Source organism: Miscanthus floridulus, chromosome 5 (assembly GCF_019320115.1).
Source record: "Miscanthus floridulus cultivar M001 chromosome 5, ASM1932011v1, whole genome shotgun sequence".
Taxonomy (NCBI): Eukaryota; Viridiplantae; Streptophyta; class Magnoliopsida; order Poales; family Poaceae; genus Miscanthus; species Miscanthus floridulus.
The window spans coordinates 4,354,153-4,373,293 of record NC_089584.1 but is presented as its reverse complement, the minus strand read 5'-3'; the positions used below and the strand labels follow the sequence as shown (position 1 = coordinate 4,373,293).

The following is a 19,141-nucleotide window of genomic DNA, read 5'->3' as shown; positions in this document are numbered from 1 at the left end:
CCAGGAACGGACCCGAAATTTCGAACATCTTATTCACGAAATATGACCACGAACTTGCGGCCGAATTGTTTTTAAATTCTATAAAATGCAAACGAAGTCCGAAAATCATGAAACTTGTCGAGATGTCATGATATCGTATGTGGAGGATGTGATAAAAATTTGAGAAGGTTTGGTACACGTTATCACATACGATGCTTACAAACCAGGACATCTCCACATGTGATATCTGATAATTTTTCTTAATCACTTGTGCGAGAACTAGGTGGTTGTGTCGGGTGGTAACGCACGGCTAGTCAACGGCATCCTGGGTCTTCTGTGTAGGCAACACTTCCCCAGCATTGTCACGTACGCATCGAAGACGGAGCCGGCCTACTCGTTTGACCACTACGCCGTCGCCCCCGATGCGGAGTACCCCAACAAGGCAGCGTGGGTGAAGGCAGAGTTTTGGGTAAGTCTTCTCCGCACAACATTGCTCAATACATCGCATTCATTGTACTTTTCTTGAAATAATGAATGGATACATCGCTTTTGTATACAAACTTATTACAGATGCGAGGAGGGATTTTAGGCCAGGGCGGAGCAGGTGACTATCAAAGCCTATAAAAAACTCGTCACCGGCATGCATCACGAGGTGCGCATCCAGGCCATCGTAACCTACTACGGGTCGAAGCTTGGAGAGAGGAAAACCAAGAAAGACGCAAGAGAGATGCAGCTGACCTGGGAGCAGTACCTTGAGGTAAATGAAGAACATCAATATTGATTTATTTTGAGATTAAGTTGGTTTAATTTGATCTTCTTATATGTCCAATATTTGATGACGTGTAGATGATTTCCTGGTGGTGTCAAGCGCATCCCGAGTGCTGGGCGATGATGGTGGAGAGGTGGTTCACGGAGGAGTACCTCAAGATGCACAGGGATGCCCGGGACCGTCGTTTGCAGATGCAAGGTCCAACACACCATCAAGGTAGCCGTAGCCTCGCTGGATACAAATAAGCATGGGTACGTGAATTCATTTATCTATTGTGATGCTCAGTTCTGCCTGATTTCTAATCATCGTGCTATCTTTCTCGCAGTCGGCGTTACATAGTGGCCAGGCTTGCTCGGACTTCCAGGCATGGTGTATGGCCCACAAGGGCAAGGCGACGTCCGACATCTCCTTCAACCTATAGGATCCGCCCGAGGCATACACGAACCCGAGCGTCCACTCCCGCATCAATGAGTACACTGAGGTGGCGAGGTCGCTCCGTGGGCTAGACCACGATCCGAGCACCTAGGACTTCGATGGAGAGGCCATCATGAAGGCGGGGCAAGGCAAGAAGCATGGGCGGTTCTGGCTTGGCGACGACGTCATCGACACGACCTCTACTCCCTCTCTTTCCCAGATCCGAGCACGGAGCACGAGCGAGAGCCCGACCATTCACACACGAACACACGGCAAAAAATTGATCGGCAAAGCCCTCTTTGCCGAGTGTCTTTCATCGGACACTCGGCAAAGGCTTTGCCGAGATCCGTGTGTTCTTTGCTGGGCTCTCGCTCATGCTCTGTGCTTGGATCTGGGAGAGAGAGGGAGTAGATGCCGTGTCGATGACGCCGTCGCCAAGCCAGAATCGCCCATGCTTCTTGCCTTGCCCCGCCCTCATGACGGCCTCTCCATCGAAGTCCTAGGTGCTCGGATCGTGGTCTGGCCCATGGAGCGACCTCGCCACCTCAGTGTACTCACTGATGCGGGAGTGGACGCTTGGGTTCTTGTATACCTCGGGCGGGTCCTCTAGGTGGAAGGAGACGTCGGACGTCGCCTTGCCCTTGTGGGCCATACACCATGCCTGGAAGTCCGAGCAAGCCTGGCCACTATGTGACGCCGACTTTGAGAAAGACAGCACGATGATTAGAAATCAGGCAGAACTGAGTGTCACAATAGATAAATGAATTCACGTACCCATGCTTATTTGTATCCACCGAGGCTGTGGCTGCCTTGATGGTGTGCTGGACCTTGCATCTGCAAACGACGGTCCTAGGCATCCCTGTGCATCTTGAGGTACTCCTCCGTGAACCACCTCTCCACCATCATCACCCAGCACTCGGGATACGCTTGGCACCACCAGGGAATCATCTACACATCATCAAGTATTGAACATATAAGAAGATCAAATTAAACCAACTTAATCTCAAAATGAATCAATATTGATGTTCTTCATTTACCTCAAGGTACTGCTCCCGGGTCAGCTGCATCTCTCTTGCGTCTTTCTTGGTTTTCCTCTCTCCAAGCTTCGATCCGTAGTAGGTTATGATGGCCTGGATGCACACCTCATGATGCATGTCGGTGACGAGTTTTTATAGGCTTTGGTAGTCACCTGCTCCGCCCTGGCCTCAAATCCATCCTCGCATCTATAATAAGTCTGCATACAAAAGCGATGTATCCATTCATTATTTCAAGAAAAGTCCAATGAATACGAAGTATTGAGCAATGTTGTGCGAGGGAGACTTACCCAAAACTCTGCCTTCACCCGCGCCGCCTTGTTGGGGTACTCCGCATCGGGGGCGACGACGTAGTGGTCAAACGAGTAGGCCGGCTCCATCTTCGATGCGTACGTGACAATGCCGGAGAAGTGTTGCCTGCACAGATGACCCAGGATGCCGTTGACTAGCCGTGCACTACCACCCAACAATGAAGCTAGATATTAGCATGTAAAGCATACACAAAAAGTTTCATTATTAAAGGATAATTATTTTAGCATATAAAAATAATGGAATGTGCATTTATTAATTAAAATAGGGATTTTTAAGCACATCAAAACTACTAAAAATACTCAACTAATATTGTTTCTAGGTAGATCACATCATAACAAGGCTACACAGAATTTTTCATGGATTTAGCATGCTCCAATAATTAGTTATGAATTAAACAAGATACTGCACTTTTTATCATTTTCTGAAAAAGAGAAAATCAGTTAAAACATTTCTTACCCAACCCCAGCTACCCCCAGCCACTGACAGGCGGGGCCGGTGGTCAAACCCGACCCTTCCCGCCTTGACCATGGGTACGCCGACGGGTTGGCCGCATAGCTCGCCGTCGGCGAGAGGCGAAGTGAGCGGGCTCTAGCGAAGCGCAAGAGCGAGGCAAGGCTATGCGCACAGGCTATTGGGCGGAGGCGAGGCAGCTGCGATGAATTTTTGCTAGCGAACGGAGCTCGATGGCGGTGGCGGCAAAAGGAAGAAGAAAAGAAGAAGACAGCGACCGACGCTGGTGTTTTAAAGGGCAAACACGACGTCTCCAGGCGCGCCAGCACCTTCATGAGCAGGCCACACAGGTGTCCGCGCGTCCAAATGCGAGAGGCGGCACAAAGTTGGCCAAACGGTGCACGGCGGTGAGGGAGGCAGGCAGTTGCTGCCGGTTCTACTGTAGCCGACTGAACCCTCCTCTTCCTTTCTCTTTTTCTCTGGATTAGGCTAAGCAACGTGATCCACTCCTTTAAACAAAGTTGTTCATCCCTCTTTGATCTTCATCTTTGCTTCAAGGACCTACATCTCAAACTAACTGGTTTGGAGCTTTTTGAATAAAAAAAACATGAACATAAAACTGTGAACTGTATTCAGTTTCAGGATTTTCCAAAATCAGTTTTAATTAGCAACTTTGGGAATTAATTAATGAACAATCATTAATCAAACATCAGAACCAATTACACATTATCAAAGTTCAATCATACTACCAATCAATGAAGCAAAAGTTGCCCAACTTTTATTTGTGAAAATTCCTTTTATAATTTCCCAAAAATTGAACTCCAAAATTGTTTTTTAGGGACAAACAAATATGGCTTAAGTATGGAATTCAGTATTGAATTCAACCTTTGAGCTCAAATTTAAACATGTTTGACTTGAAAATATTTCACCACTTTGCTTCTATTTCATAGAGCACATTTTGAACAACAAAGTTTATTTTAGCAAAATTTTATTTGTTTAAGGAATTTCACATATATAAATTTACAAAGTTCCTTAGTTGATATTATTGATAGCATTTCAAACACACATATACTTTACATATGAACCAAAATGCATTATGATTGATGCATCCAAAGGATGTTTGACATAATGTTTGATGATTATGCATAACGATGATCATGGTTAAGTTTTTAATTGCTTCTTAACATCTAGGATGTTACATAAGCGAAACATGCACTTCGCACATGTTGACATGTGTCGTCCATGCGTGAAATTTATGCATTGAAATATTACGCATAATTTTTAGTTTTTTAAGCTTCCATTAAATTGCACTAAGATTGTTAGACCCCTTGGAAGTTTAATATGTGTTTAGTTTTTTCCTTGCAATGTTTATGTATATTTTCTATGGGTTATATAATCCCAAAGTATTATCCTAAGACCAATATAAATACCTTGGAACAGCACATATGCTTGGAATTTTTTGGGAAATAAATGAAACATGTATGATTATATATAGGACCATCTTTTCTCTCTAGCGCTCTCTTTTGCTTTGGTTTATTTACCCAAAGTAACCTGAAGAAAAACAATTGCATGAGACTTGTTGGTATACCAGACACCTGAATTTGGGATTCATTTGTAATTTCCCTCGAGGGGAGACAATACCTGGCCTAGGTATAATTTCTAAACATGATATATAGACTTACAACATTAGTCGGGTCAACACAAGATCTGAAGTCAGCATGTTGCCCTTGTCTCTCTGCTACAGAACCAGCATGAGGTGTCATCCTAGTTGAGGTTTGTTTTCAAACCAAAGTTTCCTAAGTTTAAGCTAATAGATAGATAATACATCTCTCTTGGCAACATGAAGTTGCTATAAAAAACACCAATAGAATTAATATTCTGAGATTATTTTTCATAATAATGTCAAAGCACAATACTTCTTCCTGATGAAGAAAATTGCATGTCCTTCCTTGGACTAGTAAAGCCCTGAAGTGCATATCAAAACTCAGAATAATTAGAGGTATCCATAGTCACTGAAATGACAGTGGGCATCATGTTGGGAAACTGTTGTATTGTCTAGAAGTAAAGTAAGACGAATTATATGTGTGGAGTGACTTCTCTATGCAACAATATGCTGGCTAGTAGTCCTGTATATGCCACACCTCAACTAATTTAATAAGATCTACCTGCCATCTGCCAGAAGATGGAAAGCAGGCAACAAGTATGAATCCCACATCACAGTAAAGCTAGAAGCTAATTTTTTATATTAATTCATTATCGGTTATAGTAGTCATCCTAGGCTCTGAAAGGCCATATGGATCTTTGCAACTGCATATGTTTCTTAGATGTACCTTTTACCGATGAAAGTTGCGCTATCAGTTGAGAGTTTATCCCAGAAGGATATTGGTCACTGTTGCTCTTGCGAAGCAGGATTTTTTTTTGCTTAAGTCAATGACTTTGCATTGAAATAATATTTCCTAGATAAATGAAAATTCTTGGTCTTATCTGTTCTATTTAAAAGCTTCTCTTCATGCTGAACAATGAATTGATCCAAGCCATGCTTTATAGAAATAGAATGACTCAATTTTTACTATATGGTATGAGTAATTTGGTCAAAATTTTGGGCAATAAAGTAAAGAGCTGGACTATGATATTACACTGCATCCAAAATTTTTGCTTGGTAACCACAGCTAAATGCCATATTTTTGCTATCATACTTATGCACACCAATCTTAACGCGCCTAAAAGCGCAATACCACCATTAGTTGTCTTTTCTCATGTATATGACCTAGAAGGTCAATTTACGTAATGGATAGATTGATTGTCAATTATACAACAATTGGTGAGCATTAGCCCCTGAAGAATTGTTATGGCTAAATTATGGGTTACGTCAGTAACTATAGGTGTTATGTCTAGAAGGCCGCATATGCATTTGTTGAAACCAAGAACATGCAGAGCAATAGTTTATAATCCATCAGAAGTTATGGACTCAACGAGAAGTTGAGGATACTCCTGTAGTAGGAAATGCACGCAGTATTCATGCAACTGCCTTAATAAAGTCCGAGCTCACTGCATACAAAAATTATAATAGACCACCTAATAAAGTGCATAATATGTCCCAAACAAATCACCACTAAAGCATACATATACACCACTAGAAGTTAGTGAATAGGAAATTTTAGTATGCTATTAAATATCTCGGCATTAGGGGGAGATGAATGCCCATTTTATGGAATGCCTTGATATTTATAAATCAAAACGCACAAATCCAAACTAAACTAGTTGTTTAGTTAGACTCCTCTATTCTATAGTATGGAGTTATGCCAGATAGCTATTTGTATTGATGAGGAGCAACCAGATTGGTTAAAGTCTAAATGAATGCTTCTACCTAAAGTAGATGTGGATATACCCAGGATTAATTTTGTATCCACGTGACTTATTGGCATTTTGATCAAATTATGCGGGGACGCCTCAAATAAGATCTATTGGCCTAAGTCAAAAACATATGCTCATGAAGCAAACTCACATTATGTGTGATAAAACTCCTCTCTTACTCCTGTTGAGAAATCACCCTGCTGGTGAGTTACCTCACGATGAGGTTCATCCTAGAGATGAAAATCCTAGCAATGCGCGCGTACTACAAAGCTCGGAAAATAGAACAACAATGGATCTATCGATTTTGGGAAATAACGAAGATCGTTATTAAGTCGGAAAAATATGTGTTGACACTTGTTTGCCTCTATAATTGCTAAATGAATCTCTTTGTGAGAACCCGGATCCAGAACAAAGTCCATGGCAAGAGAGCATGAAGCTCTCATATCGGGTCAAATGAAATATGCAATTGAGGTTGAACCAAAAATCACTAAGCGAATATCTTGAACCGGATGTTCGGATAATTATGGGTCATCATTGAAATCATGGGTGGTGAAAAGCGATGGTTCTAAAGGTCCTAATAGAGACCAATTCTGATATAAGTTTTACAAAATATGTTCCTATAATGAATCTGGCTAGTGGCATGAATCAAAATATGCAGTTATGGGATTCTGAAAATCCATGAAGAGCAACATCGAAATCTCATACAAATATTGTCTTTAAGAGAAATGATCTCCCCATAAATATAACAACTCCCTGAAGGATTTTCCCTAAAAGAATATATGGTTATAAGTCTAGATGCACCAAAATAAGTGAATTCCTTGGAAGGAATAAAGACCCATATAAGACTCGAGAGATAAGAATGAAAAGAGGAACTGAAAGGAACAAAAGTATACCATATAAGTACATGCGCATTTCATGAGCTTTTACTATGAGTGTATATATACTTGTGATATAATGCATTCTCCACCTGAAGATTTGGAATTAAAGTATCCTCTGAAAATCGATAGGATATATATTTTGGTGTTACTAGCAATATTTTCCCCATTATGCTAGAAATACAGACTTGTGATGTCTTACTATGTATTAAAGATAAAGATTCTTGAATAATCTAGAATCAATCCCAGAAGGAGTCACCACAATTATGAATAGAGAAAATTATAATGATATAAAGAATAATGATTATTGGTCACATCTCGAAGATGTGTGTCCGTGCAACTTTAGAGTGCACAAATATGCATCCTGATGTATGCATTATAGAATATAATAAATTCCTCTGCATTATTCTTTATTCTCAATGTTCTTGAAGAATAGTGAGACAAATGTCATGAAGACTAAATAATGTAATCTTATTTGCATTATCCTTGTCTATGTTTAGTTCCAAATAATGGTTAATGTCATGGGAATGAATGAATTCAACGGATGTTGTCATCAGGGGAAGTATTTACAAGATATTGATCATCATTCACAAGACTCTAAAAGTCTCAAACAATACCTAGAAGGTGTTATTCTAATGGTGACTTTCTAACCTCCGTTGAAGGCTCTATCGCGACACCATTTATGAAAGTGGGTTTATTGTTTATGTACACTTCATATTTTTACCTCACGAGTTCCAGAAGTAAGATGAGGTTAAGATGATGAAATGATCCTTATAATGTATGCGATATACTTGTTAAGTCTCTATGTGCATACATGTGCTTCCTGTAGAAAGCATTTTTTGCATAGCAGGACAATACTACAAAGTTTAGTGTAGAACTTCCCTATAATACTAACCCTTGACAAGAATTCTAGAGAATTCAAAATGATATGATCCAGAAGGTCACAATTTGTCTCAAACAATACCTAGAGAATTCTAGAGAATACTTATAAATCTACTTCTTAAACTATGGCCTCTTTTTCTAACCTTAGCAAAACCTATGCAAAAGATAAACTATCTAAATGTGCAACTATGGTTTTGCTAGTGTGTTGCTATATCTACCACAAAATGAGTAATACAATCAATGTAAATGCAGAAGCTAAAGAGCAAGGTAGAGATATGCAAACTCCCGTCGATGACTCCGGTATTTTTACCGAGGTATCAAGAAGCGCGCAAGCTTCCCCCTAGTCCTTGTTGGAGCCCCTCGCAAGGAATCTCTCGCAAGGGCCAAGCTCCCGGCCGGGTAACTCTGTGGATAGCCTCGGACCTTTCCCACGCGCAAGTGGGTCTCCGACATGCCTTTCGGCAAGCCTCTCCCGGATGCTCCCCGCCGTCTTCACTATCAAGCTTCCGGCCAAAACGCCGCGGGCCTTGTTCCCTCCGATACACGGTGGCGGTCACACCACAAACGCGGTTGGTGTGATCTCGCAAGACTACAAGCCCCTCCAATGTACAACAATGGTGTGCGCAAGCACTAAGTGGTAAGAGGTATGTAAACCTCACTAAACACTAGGCCTAAACCTTGAGCAAGCGCATAAGCATGGTCTAATCAACCTAAGTACTTCACAAAGCACCTATGCTAATCACCTAGTAAATCACTAAGCACTATGCATGTGGCGATCACTAAAATGGTGTATCAACATCCTTGGTATGTTTCCTCAGCTCCACACAACTCAAATGGCCGATTGGGGGTTGTATTTATAAGCCCCACTGAGAAAGTAGCCGTTGGAGATAAAGTCCCGCTTTTCTGCTACTGACTGGACGCTAGAGTTGTCCTGATCAGACGTGTCTGGTTGTCCTGACCGTTGGAGCCATGAATCAGCTGATCGGACGCTGCCAGCATCCAGTTAGTTGCCACCGGACGCGTTCGGTCGCAATTTCGCCGCTCTAGAACCTCTCTATACTCGATCGGACGCTACTGTCCTATGTCCGGTCGGTTTGCCGCCAGCGTCCGATCACTTGCTGAGTGTGTTGTCAGACTGATGAACAGTGCCATCGGTGCGTCCGGTCGATTCACTTGTTCAGCGTCTGGTCGCTGCTGCTGATGCCGAGCCACTGATCGGGGCGTCCGATCACTTTTCTCCAGCGTCCGGTCACTTCTGTGAGCTTGTTTCTTCGTGATCTTGCGTATGGCTTGGTTCCTATCTTCGTGCTTAGACTTTGCTTGATATCTTGAGTCTTCTCTTGTGCTCCTAAGGTCTTGCTTGTGGTGTTGATCCTCGGATCATCACGTCGCCTTTGTCCAAGTCACGTCTTACACCCTATTGAACTACAAAACAACCACTTGCAAATTCATTAGTCCAATTTGGTTGTGTTGGTCATCAAACACCAAAATCCAAAGTAAATGGGCCTAGGATCCATTTTCCTTACAATCTCCCCCTTTTTGGTGACTGATGACAACACGACCAAAGCAAGCAAATAATAAAAATTTTGAATTTAAAACCTATCTACTTGCTAGGATGCAATGCAAGGGGCAAGATTATATGATGCTAACAGATACTACTTGTAAGTCTACATAAGTACTCATCTTTCCCTTGCAAATGTCCGCATTTGGTATTATAGATTTAAGCCTTGCTTCCTACAAATTCTCCCCATTACATAGACTAATCCATAATCCACTATCCTCCCTTTCTCGAACCATTACTACAAATTAATGCTTGCTTTTGGTCCTCTAAATTCTTCCCCTTTGGAATCAAACACCAAAAAGGAAGACATTAGTAGCACAAGGGAGGGTCAAACTTTGTGATCCTTTGTGTGTAGAGTGAAATAGATCACAAAATTTTACTCTCACATTATATAGACTAAGCTCCCCCTAAATATATGCATACATATGATAGAAGGCAAAGCATATGCATAATTGGCAAAGTATTGCACAAGGGAATTTAATCTATATAATGCATGGAGAAAGCATATAAATATCAAAATGAAATCAATATGATGATATTGGTTTAGAAATACCACATGTAGAAATCAATTTGATTTGTACCACTTGTAATCGATGGTGGATATTTAAAGTATGATGCTTAACTTCGGGGACTCCATTTTCCTTGCAATGAGACTACTACACACATGATAAGCTTGAAAAGGTGTTAGTCTCAAAGCATCCAACTTGTAGAGTAACTTCCCCCTAAATTTGTACACACAAGTATGGAATACTTGTAGGAAACATGCACATTGATTTTAGAATAAAAAATACCACTTGAAAGATGACATCACATGAATGTGAGGGTCATTTTTGAAGGCAATATTCGGGAGAAATTATCTACAATTTGGACTTTGGCGCATATTAGATAAATAATTGAAGGACAAGCTATGTGTCGTGCTCTTAAACAATTTTAAACCATGTAGGATTGCTCTAAGGAATAAGAATGAAACCGAGCAAGCCTACCATATGAAATACCTAGTGTATGCATGACAAAAAATATAAGAATACAAATGCAAACCTAGGCATGAAGAGTAACTAGATGCTAAAAGATACCAATTATAGGAAAATTTAGATCTAATACCAATTGATGTAAATTGAATCTAGTTACCTAACATGGGAAGGGGAATTTAGGTCTATAGTATTCACTAACCCACTTGGCAATGATTTTATCCATCATGATGCACCCCATGAAATGCATCCATACTTTTTCTAAGTCTCCAAATTCCGCGAAGTCCAACGGACTTCTCACTTCCATTTCAGGATCTAAACCTTCTTGGTGCTCTTCATGTTGGAGATGATTTTCTTTAGCACCCAAAAGCATTTGACCCCATTGATAGCTTGCTTGTTCACTTTGATGGCCACCACCTTGTTATTTTTCTTCTTCTTTAACAAGTATGGTGTGGAGGCCTTCTTGTCCACCTTGTTGGTGTAGGTGTTGGAGAGCTTGCTTGTTTGCTTCTTCTCTTTCTTATTTGGTCCTCCCCCATTCTTCACCTTGCATTCATAGGACTTGTGACCTTCCTTGTGACACACATAGCAAACCATGGTTTGTCCTTCATCAAGCTTCTTCACTCCCTTGATGGTGTTATCTTGATGAAGTTGGGCTTGCTTTGCCTTGCCTTTTACTTAAGTCAAGTCCTTGGTGAGGTGAGCTACTTCTTGCTTGAGTTGCTCACTCTCCTTTGCAACCTTTTGTGTGCATGTATCTACAACAACTTTCTCAACACAAACTTAGTTGCATAAAGATGAGTCTAAACATAAATCATTACAAGAAGTAGAGGCATCCTTTTTAGACATGTTGAAGATAGAACTTTTCTTTTTAGATGCCTTGGTGGAGGTTGTACTAACGGCTTCAAGATTAGCAAATTTATTAGTTAGCTCATCACAATGTTTGCACATGGTTTTTATTTTAGCAAGCAAACTTTTATAAGCATCTTGTGAGCTAGCTATCTTTTCTTTTAATTTTTTATTTTTCTTTACAAGTTGCTCATCATTGATTGTGCATGCATTTGTTGTTGCACTAGCCTTAAGTTGCTCAATTTTAGTAGATAGTTCAACATTGAGATTAGCAAAGTTCTCATATTGTTCAAGCAAAGTTTTGTATGCTTCTTGTGAACTATCTAGCTTTTCTTTTAATTTTTCGAGCTTCTTTTGTTGACTAGTGCAAACTTTAGCATAATTAGGATTTTATTGCACAAGTTCATCATAAGAAGGCATTTCATCATCACTATCACTCTCACTAGAGGATAAGATTTCGTTACCTCGTGCCATAAGGCACATACGAGAAGAGCTTGATGATGAGTGCTTTCGCCCTCGTCTCTTGTGATGGTGTTCTTCTTCACTTAAAGAATTATCCCATGACCTTATTGATGTGAGGGCTTGGTTTTTGCATGCCTTTTTCTTTATCTTGGGTGTTGGTTTGTTTAGACAAACTTTCACAAAGTGCCCCAACTCGCTATATCCATAGCATCCTCTCTTTCTTTGCTCATTTCTTTGATTAGTGAAAATGAGATCTTGGATTTGGATGGGCACACCCTTGACATTGAGCCTTTGGATCATCTTCTCCACTTGTTGATTAGTTTGATTGATTATTCATCAAGGTCGGAGGTGGAGGAGGAAGATTTATCATCTTCACTTGAATCTTCATCATCATTATCATCATCATTATCTTCTTCTTCATCTTCACTTGAGGAGCTTGAGCTTGAGCTTGTCTCAACTTGCTTGCCCTTCATCTTCTTTTTTCTCGCTACATGCGAGAGCTTTGACTTTGCTCGATGAAGAGGCTTCGTCTTGACCCATATTACATGACATTTCAAATGCCACTATCTTGCCAATGACTATGCCCGGGGTCATGGTGCTCAAGTTCTCCATGTTGTGAAGGATGATGATGATGCTTGCATATTTCTTTTGTGGTACCATGGAGATGATCTTCCTCACGATGTCCGCATCATCTAGCTTTGTTAATCCTATTGAATGGAGCTCATTGATAATTAGATTCAAACAAGAATACATATCACGAATAAGCTCATCATCATTCATTGTAAAGGAATCATAATTTTATTTAGCTAGGCAATGTTTTTGCTCATGGACATTAGATGTGCCATCATGGAGCTCTTGAAGTTTTAACCAAATTTCATGTGCCATATTTAAAGTGAACACTTGGTTAAACACATCCATACTAAATGATTCAAACAAACAATTTTTAGCTCTAACATTGAAATGAATTTCCTTTTCTTCACTCTTCGTGGGTTTATCGGGATTCTTAATGGGTTTCATCCTGTCACGTGTTACTCTCCAAACTCCCAAATCAACCGCCTCAAGGTAGCAAGCCATTCTAGCTTTATAATAAGGGAAGTTAGTGCCGTCAAAGTGCGGAGGCCTAGAGGTATCCATCCCAACCACTCTAAATAGCGGCGGCTCAACGGCGGTTAAGCCAAAGGTCCAAATTGAGTCAACCGGCTTTGATACCAATTGAAGGGGACCGTGACGCCTAAGAGGGGGGGGGTGAATTAGGCAACTTATAAATCTACTTCTTAAACTATGGCCTCTTTTTCTAACCTTAGCAAAACCTATGCAAAAGATAAACTATCTAAATGTGCAACTATGGTTTTGCTAGTGTGTTGATATCTCTACCGCAAAAGGAGTAATACAATCAATGTAAATACGGAAGCTAAAGAGCAAGGTAGAGATATGAAAACTCCCGTCAACGACTCCGGTATTTTTACCGAGGTATCGAGAAGCACGCAAGCTTCCCCCTAGTCCTCGTTGGAGCCCCTCGCAAGGAATCCTTCGCAAGGGCCAAGCTCCCGGTCAGGTAACTCCGTGGATAGCCTTGGGCCTTCCCCACGTGTAAGTGGGTCTCTGACGTGCCTTTCAGCAAGCCTCTCCCAGATGCTCCCCGCCGTCTTCACTATCAAGCTTTCGGCCAAAACACCGCGGACCTTGTTCCCTTCGGTACACGATGGCGGCCACACCACAAACACGGTTGGTGTGATCTCGCAAGACTACAAGCCCCTCCGATGTACAATAATGGTGCGTGCAAGCACCAAGTGGTAAGAGGTATGCAAACCTTACTAAACACTAGGTCTAAACCTAGAGCAAGCGCATAAGCGTGGTATAATCAACCTAAGCACTTTGCAAAGGCACCTACGCTAATCACCTAGTAAATCACTAAGCACTATGCATGTGTAGATCACTAAAATGGTGTATCAATACCCTTGGTATGTTTCCTTAGCTCCATACAACTCAAATGGCTGGTTGGGGGTTGTATTTATAAGCTCCACTGAGAAAGTAGCCGTTAGGGACGAAGTCCCGCTTTTCTGCTACTGACTGGATGCTGGAGTTGTGCTGATCGGATGCATTCGGTCGTCTCGACCGTTGGAGCCACGAATCAGCTAATCGGACGCTACCAGCATCCGGTCAATTGCCACCGGACGCGTCCGATCACAATTTCGCCGCTCTGGAACCTCTCTGTACTCGATTGGACGCTGTTGTCCTGTGTTCGGTCGGTTTGCCACCAGCGTCCGGTCACTTGCTGAGTGTGTTGTCGGACTAATGAACAGTGCCATCGGTGCATCCGGTCGATTCACTTGTTCAACGTCTGGTCACTGCTGCTGATGCCAAGCCACTGATCGGGGCGTCCGGTCACTTTTCTCCAGCGTCTGGTCACTTCTATGAGCTCGTTTCTTTATGATCTTGCGTACGGCTTGGTTCCTATCTTCGTGCTTAGACTTTGCTTGATATCTTAGGTCTTCTCTTGTGCTCCTAAGGTCTTGCTTGTGGTGTTGATCCTTGGATCATCACGTTGCCTTTGTCCAAGTCACGTCTTGCACCCTATTAAACTACAAAACAATCACTTACAAATTCATTAGTCTAATTTGGTTGTGTTGGTCATCAAATACCAAAATCCAAAGTAAATGGGCCCAGGGTCCATTTTCCTTACACATATGTTGTACTCTTTTTTTCTTAATGAGTTTTTTTGAAGTTTCTCATATAAGGTTTTTAATGAGGCAACAATGTGCAAATGGATTAAGCGACAATAATTTACTCTTTCTCCATATTTTTTCCACTGGTTTTTTAGTTTTAACGAGGCATGTATTTGTCATGGTATTCATCTAAGGGGGAGTGTTAAGAATTCTTCAATTAGAGGATTGATGGGCTCATACCATATAAGCCTAGGAGGGTACCATATATGTCCTGAAGGCTACTCTATATAAAGGGACTACATATGTACCTACAATGACTAATGAAGAGATGGCTCATCTCATATACCTATGTCTCATGTGTGTTCTTATATATTGTTCTTGTGGATTGGGAGAGGGAAACGTGATCTATCTATAAATTCTACACGCCTCTTTCTTGGGATTAGGAATGAGAAGACGGATCTAGCAATCCGTGAATAGGTCGATTCTCAACACCAACAATGGATACGACTCACACCTTCACTTTATGTGTACTAGTATTATACTGTATGCTATAGCTTATTATTGTGTGGCGGCCTCCTCCGCTAGGCCACTCCAGCATATCTCTTATATGTTGTTGCGATTTTTGCTCATATATATTATCAGTATATTATTGTTTATAGTTTCTTTGATAGATTACGTATGCACATGTTTGTTACAAATCTTTTACTATTTTCTATATTAAAATATATCTTAATTTACTTATAGATATGTAACAACATACCTTAGCCAGGCTGATGTCGTCTCGATCATCTAGCCATCTATAAAGGCATTTCATGTGTCTTAAGGATGACATGGTATTCTTGAGGTTGACCTCAAACATTATGATAACGGTCCTAGTACAAAAATTCTTATAGCCAGATCTCAAGCCTAAGACCCAACTTTACCCAACGTGCCTACGCATGCTGCCTTAGCTGTTGAGCATGCTGCTACTGCCTACGCTCTCCTACTGCACGCGCCCGCATGCTCCTTCACCATGCACCCACATGCTCCTACTACACGAGCCCGCATGCGCCTACTGCTACTGCACGCCTATGCATGCACGCGGGGACCGCCTCTACCTGCGCTCACTTCCTGTGCGTGCAAATAAAAATATTTGCAACATGAAGCACTTGCTGCAACATACATCTGAAACAGATGAAACATTTGGAAACATACGCATGCAACATTTGTGTATAGCCTGCAACATATGCAACATTCAGATAAAACACTTGCAACATACTTTTGAAAACAGCTGAAACATTTGAAATATACACTTGCAACATATGTGTATAGCCATTGCAACATATGCGACTTCTAGATAAACACTTACAACTTGTAACATGAAAACACTTCCTACAACATAAGACTGAATCATTTGGAACATACTATTGCAACATATGTGTGAAACATATGCAACATCCAGATCAAAACGCTTGCCAAATTACGTCTGAAACAAATGAAACATTTTGAACAAGTGTTTGCAACATTCATATGAAACACTTGCAACATATGCAACATCACGATCTACTTTTACAACATCCATTCGAAGCACTTGCAACATACCTCTAAAACATCTTAAACACTAGAAACATACGCTTGCAACATGCGCTTTTAGCGTAGGGCAACATCTTCATGCTGCTTGGGAGAATGGAAGCTCGTCGGCGTGTGGAATTCACTAGAGCTGGCGGTGGTGGCTGCATGACGCGGCAAGGAGGCAGCGCCCGCAAGACTAGGAGAGGAAGCCAGATCTGCCAAGAGCCATGCGGGCCCTGCCGCGCTGATCTGTCCGTGATTGGGGCCGCCAGCACAGTTGCGCCGCCATGTTGAGGGCCGCTCGGGCCTCGTCGTGGCTCGCTCATGCTGAGGCCGCTACTCATGCCGAGGCCGTTGCTCACACCGAGGCCGCTGCACTGCCATGTCGAGAAGCGCACCCACACCGCAGGGAGAGAGAGGGAGGGAGTAGCGCTGGAGGCATGAGAGAGAGAGAGAGAGAGCGGTGGCTGATAAGGCACTCATGCGGGCGCAGGAGTGTCAGGGTCGGGGTAAAGGCGCGGGCAGGTTGGGTCTAGGTACAGGCGCAGGTTAGGGTTCGCTCGTCTGGACGTCCTCATCCTATCATTATCGATAAAAATTGTGAAAGCCACAAGTTAGGATGAATTAACTCGGACATTGCATAGTATACGGCGACGCCACCAGTGACACCGACAATCATTGTTGGCGAGGAGATCCGGCGGTAGTAGTGGGTTGGAGATCCGGCGGTGGCGGTGGGGAGATCTAACGGGGAAGAGACTTCAAGCGATGAGGTGGCTGGAGTGTTTGGATGTTGTGTCCGACGGTGATAGTGAGGGAAGCCCCGGTTTGATGAAATTTGGACAACTTATAGATTTTAGATCCAAGTTAAACTATTTTAAGGGCTTCTTTGGTTGGGCTTGGGCCTCTCCAAAACGATGAAGCTAGGAGAAACCGTATTTTGGTGGCTTAAGCTTGTGCCCAAAAGACGACTTTGATTTTACTAATTTGTCTTGGTTTTGACTTCAGAAGCTATTCCTGTATGTGCTCGTTTGGTAAAACTTTTAATTAAACCGGTGAAGAAGCCACAACAAAAATTCCCTTGAATCAAAATTTTTTTAAAAAAATCGTATAAAAATAAATTAGTTTCAAAGAGAGATAAGGGGGAAACAACTTGGAAATTCTCCATCCTCTAGTGTCGAAGCTAAAAGCATTTTTATCCCAGACAAACAAAGAACACTTATATACTGAACTCGTGAAATACATGGTGGCCCTCTCTTTTCATTTTCTGGTTTTAACCCTTGACTTGGTCTTACCAAGCCGCGGGCCCTCAATGCATCGGAGTCGATCAGACAAGTTATGGGCTGAATTGGCCTGATAATCCGGACGGGCCGGGCCAGTTGCTCCAGGGCTCAGGCGCTTTCACCCAGTACTGCACCAGCCCAGCTTATGATGAACTCGTGGGCCTCAGCTGGCACGTCGCTCGTCGTCTCTCGTCTCACACTCTCACTCACGCATTCTACCGTCCCCAACTGCCAGCACCGGCCAATCTCACACCGACGACATGGCGAAACAACTCTGCGCTTGCATGCCGCTTGTCACGTACACACCCTACGTATAGTATATATGGACCCCATCCCCCACGCGACAAGCAGCTAGGTAGCTCGTCAGCTAGCCCGGCCGGTCTTCGTCGAACGAAGCTACATATATACACGACGTACGTACTGCGCGTCTGCGACACCCCCCCCCCCCCCCCCCCCCCCCCCCCCCCCCCCCCCCCGGGGCGGCCCCCGCGTGCGTCGTCCATCTCCGGATCCTCCGGCGAGCCGAGACGATGAGCTCCAGACCACCATCGTCAGCCCTTGCGATGCTGCTCGTGGCGGCGGCGCTGGCGGGGGCGGCGTCCGCGACGACGCTGCAGTGCGTGCAGGTGGCGCAGCTGATGGCGCCGTGCATGCCCTACCTGACGGGCGCGCCCGGGATGACGCCCTACGGCATCTGCTGCAACAGCCTGGGCGTGCTCAACCAGCTCGCCGCCACGCGCGCCGACCGCGTCGCCGCCTGCAGCTGCGTCAAGGCCGCCGCGGGCGGGTTCCCGGCCGTCGACTTCGCTCGCGCCGCGGGGCTCCCAGCCGCCTGCGGCCTCTCCATCAGCTTCACCATCTCCCCCAACATGGACTGCAACCAGTACGTACGCTAGGCCATCGCGCTTTGTTTCCTTCCTTGTCGGCTTCATTTCGCCATGCATTTGACGTCGTCGTTGCGCCTGGCGCCTGCAGAGTTTCAGAGGAACCATGACACCAACCGGGCACATCACATAGAATACAAGCTGAAGAACCAAGCTGTTCAAGTCGATCGAGTCGCATCATCTTCCAATCCAACAAAATAAAATGAAGAAACGCTACACCCATCTAGATCTTGCATCTCTTGCTGTTTTATTCCTTCAGGTCTTTTTTCTTCAACCAAAAGTTCTATTCATTCAGTTTGATGATTTGATCTGCTATCTGGATTTTGTGAACGAGTTTTCATTCCTGTGGTTTTGAACTGTATGATCGTGGGTGCTTTTCAATTCGCCGCAACTGCAGTAAATAAAGTTTAAACGTCTATTTTACTGAAAACTCCAAATCCATGAGAACAACCTTGTTCCAAGCTCCTACCAAGTTTAATTTCACACCAACCAAATGCACGAATGACATACAAACAAGACCTGGATATACCGATGACGCAGCGAAACGAGCAGCGAACGACCGGATCACTTCAACGTTGCCAGATTCCAGTAGGGGGTAAAACCCCTCCACTTTCATAAAAAAAACACTTGTTGCCTGCCTGCGCGCGCCCTGCTGTTAGCAGCAAAGGGGAAGGGAAACGGAGCAGGGGCGGGCCCTAGGCCCAGGGCCACTAGGGCCGTGGCCCTAGTCACGACCCAACTAATCCAATAATACCTATGTAACTTTTTTAGCCCAAAAAAACAGCCCAACAAACGTTTCATTGGAGTCTCCTGCCTAAGCTCGTGAGTAGGAGTCGCCCCTCCTGCCTTAT

The 19,141-nt window shown here is 43.2% G+C and overlaps 1 protein-coding gene across 1 annotated transcript; it reads left to right on the top strand.

Annotated features, from left to right (window-relative positions):
• The first annotated feature begins 17,936 nt into the window (after positions 1 to 17,936).
• On the top strand, positions 17,937 to 18,400 carry LOC136451371 (non-specific lipid-transfer protein-like). Its single transcript, XM_066452079.1, has 2 exons — positions 17,937 to 18,289; positions 18,382 to 18,400. Exons 1-2 carry the CDS (start codon positions 17,937 to 17,939, stop codon positions 18,398 to 18,400), a joined length of 372 nt encoding a protein of 123 aa, XP_066308176.1.
• The last annotated feature ends 741 nt before the right edge of the window (positions 18,401 to 19,141 follow it).

Excerpts from the sequence above, each read along its gene's own strand:
- LOC136451371 (XM_066452079.1), top strand. The coding sequence starts at position 17,937 with ATGAGCTCCAGACCACCATCGTCAGCCCTTGCGATGCTGCTCGTGGCG.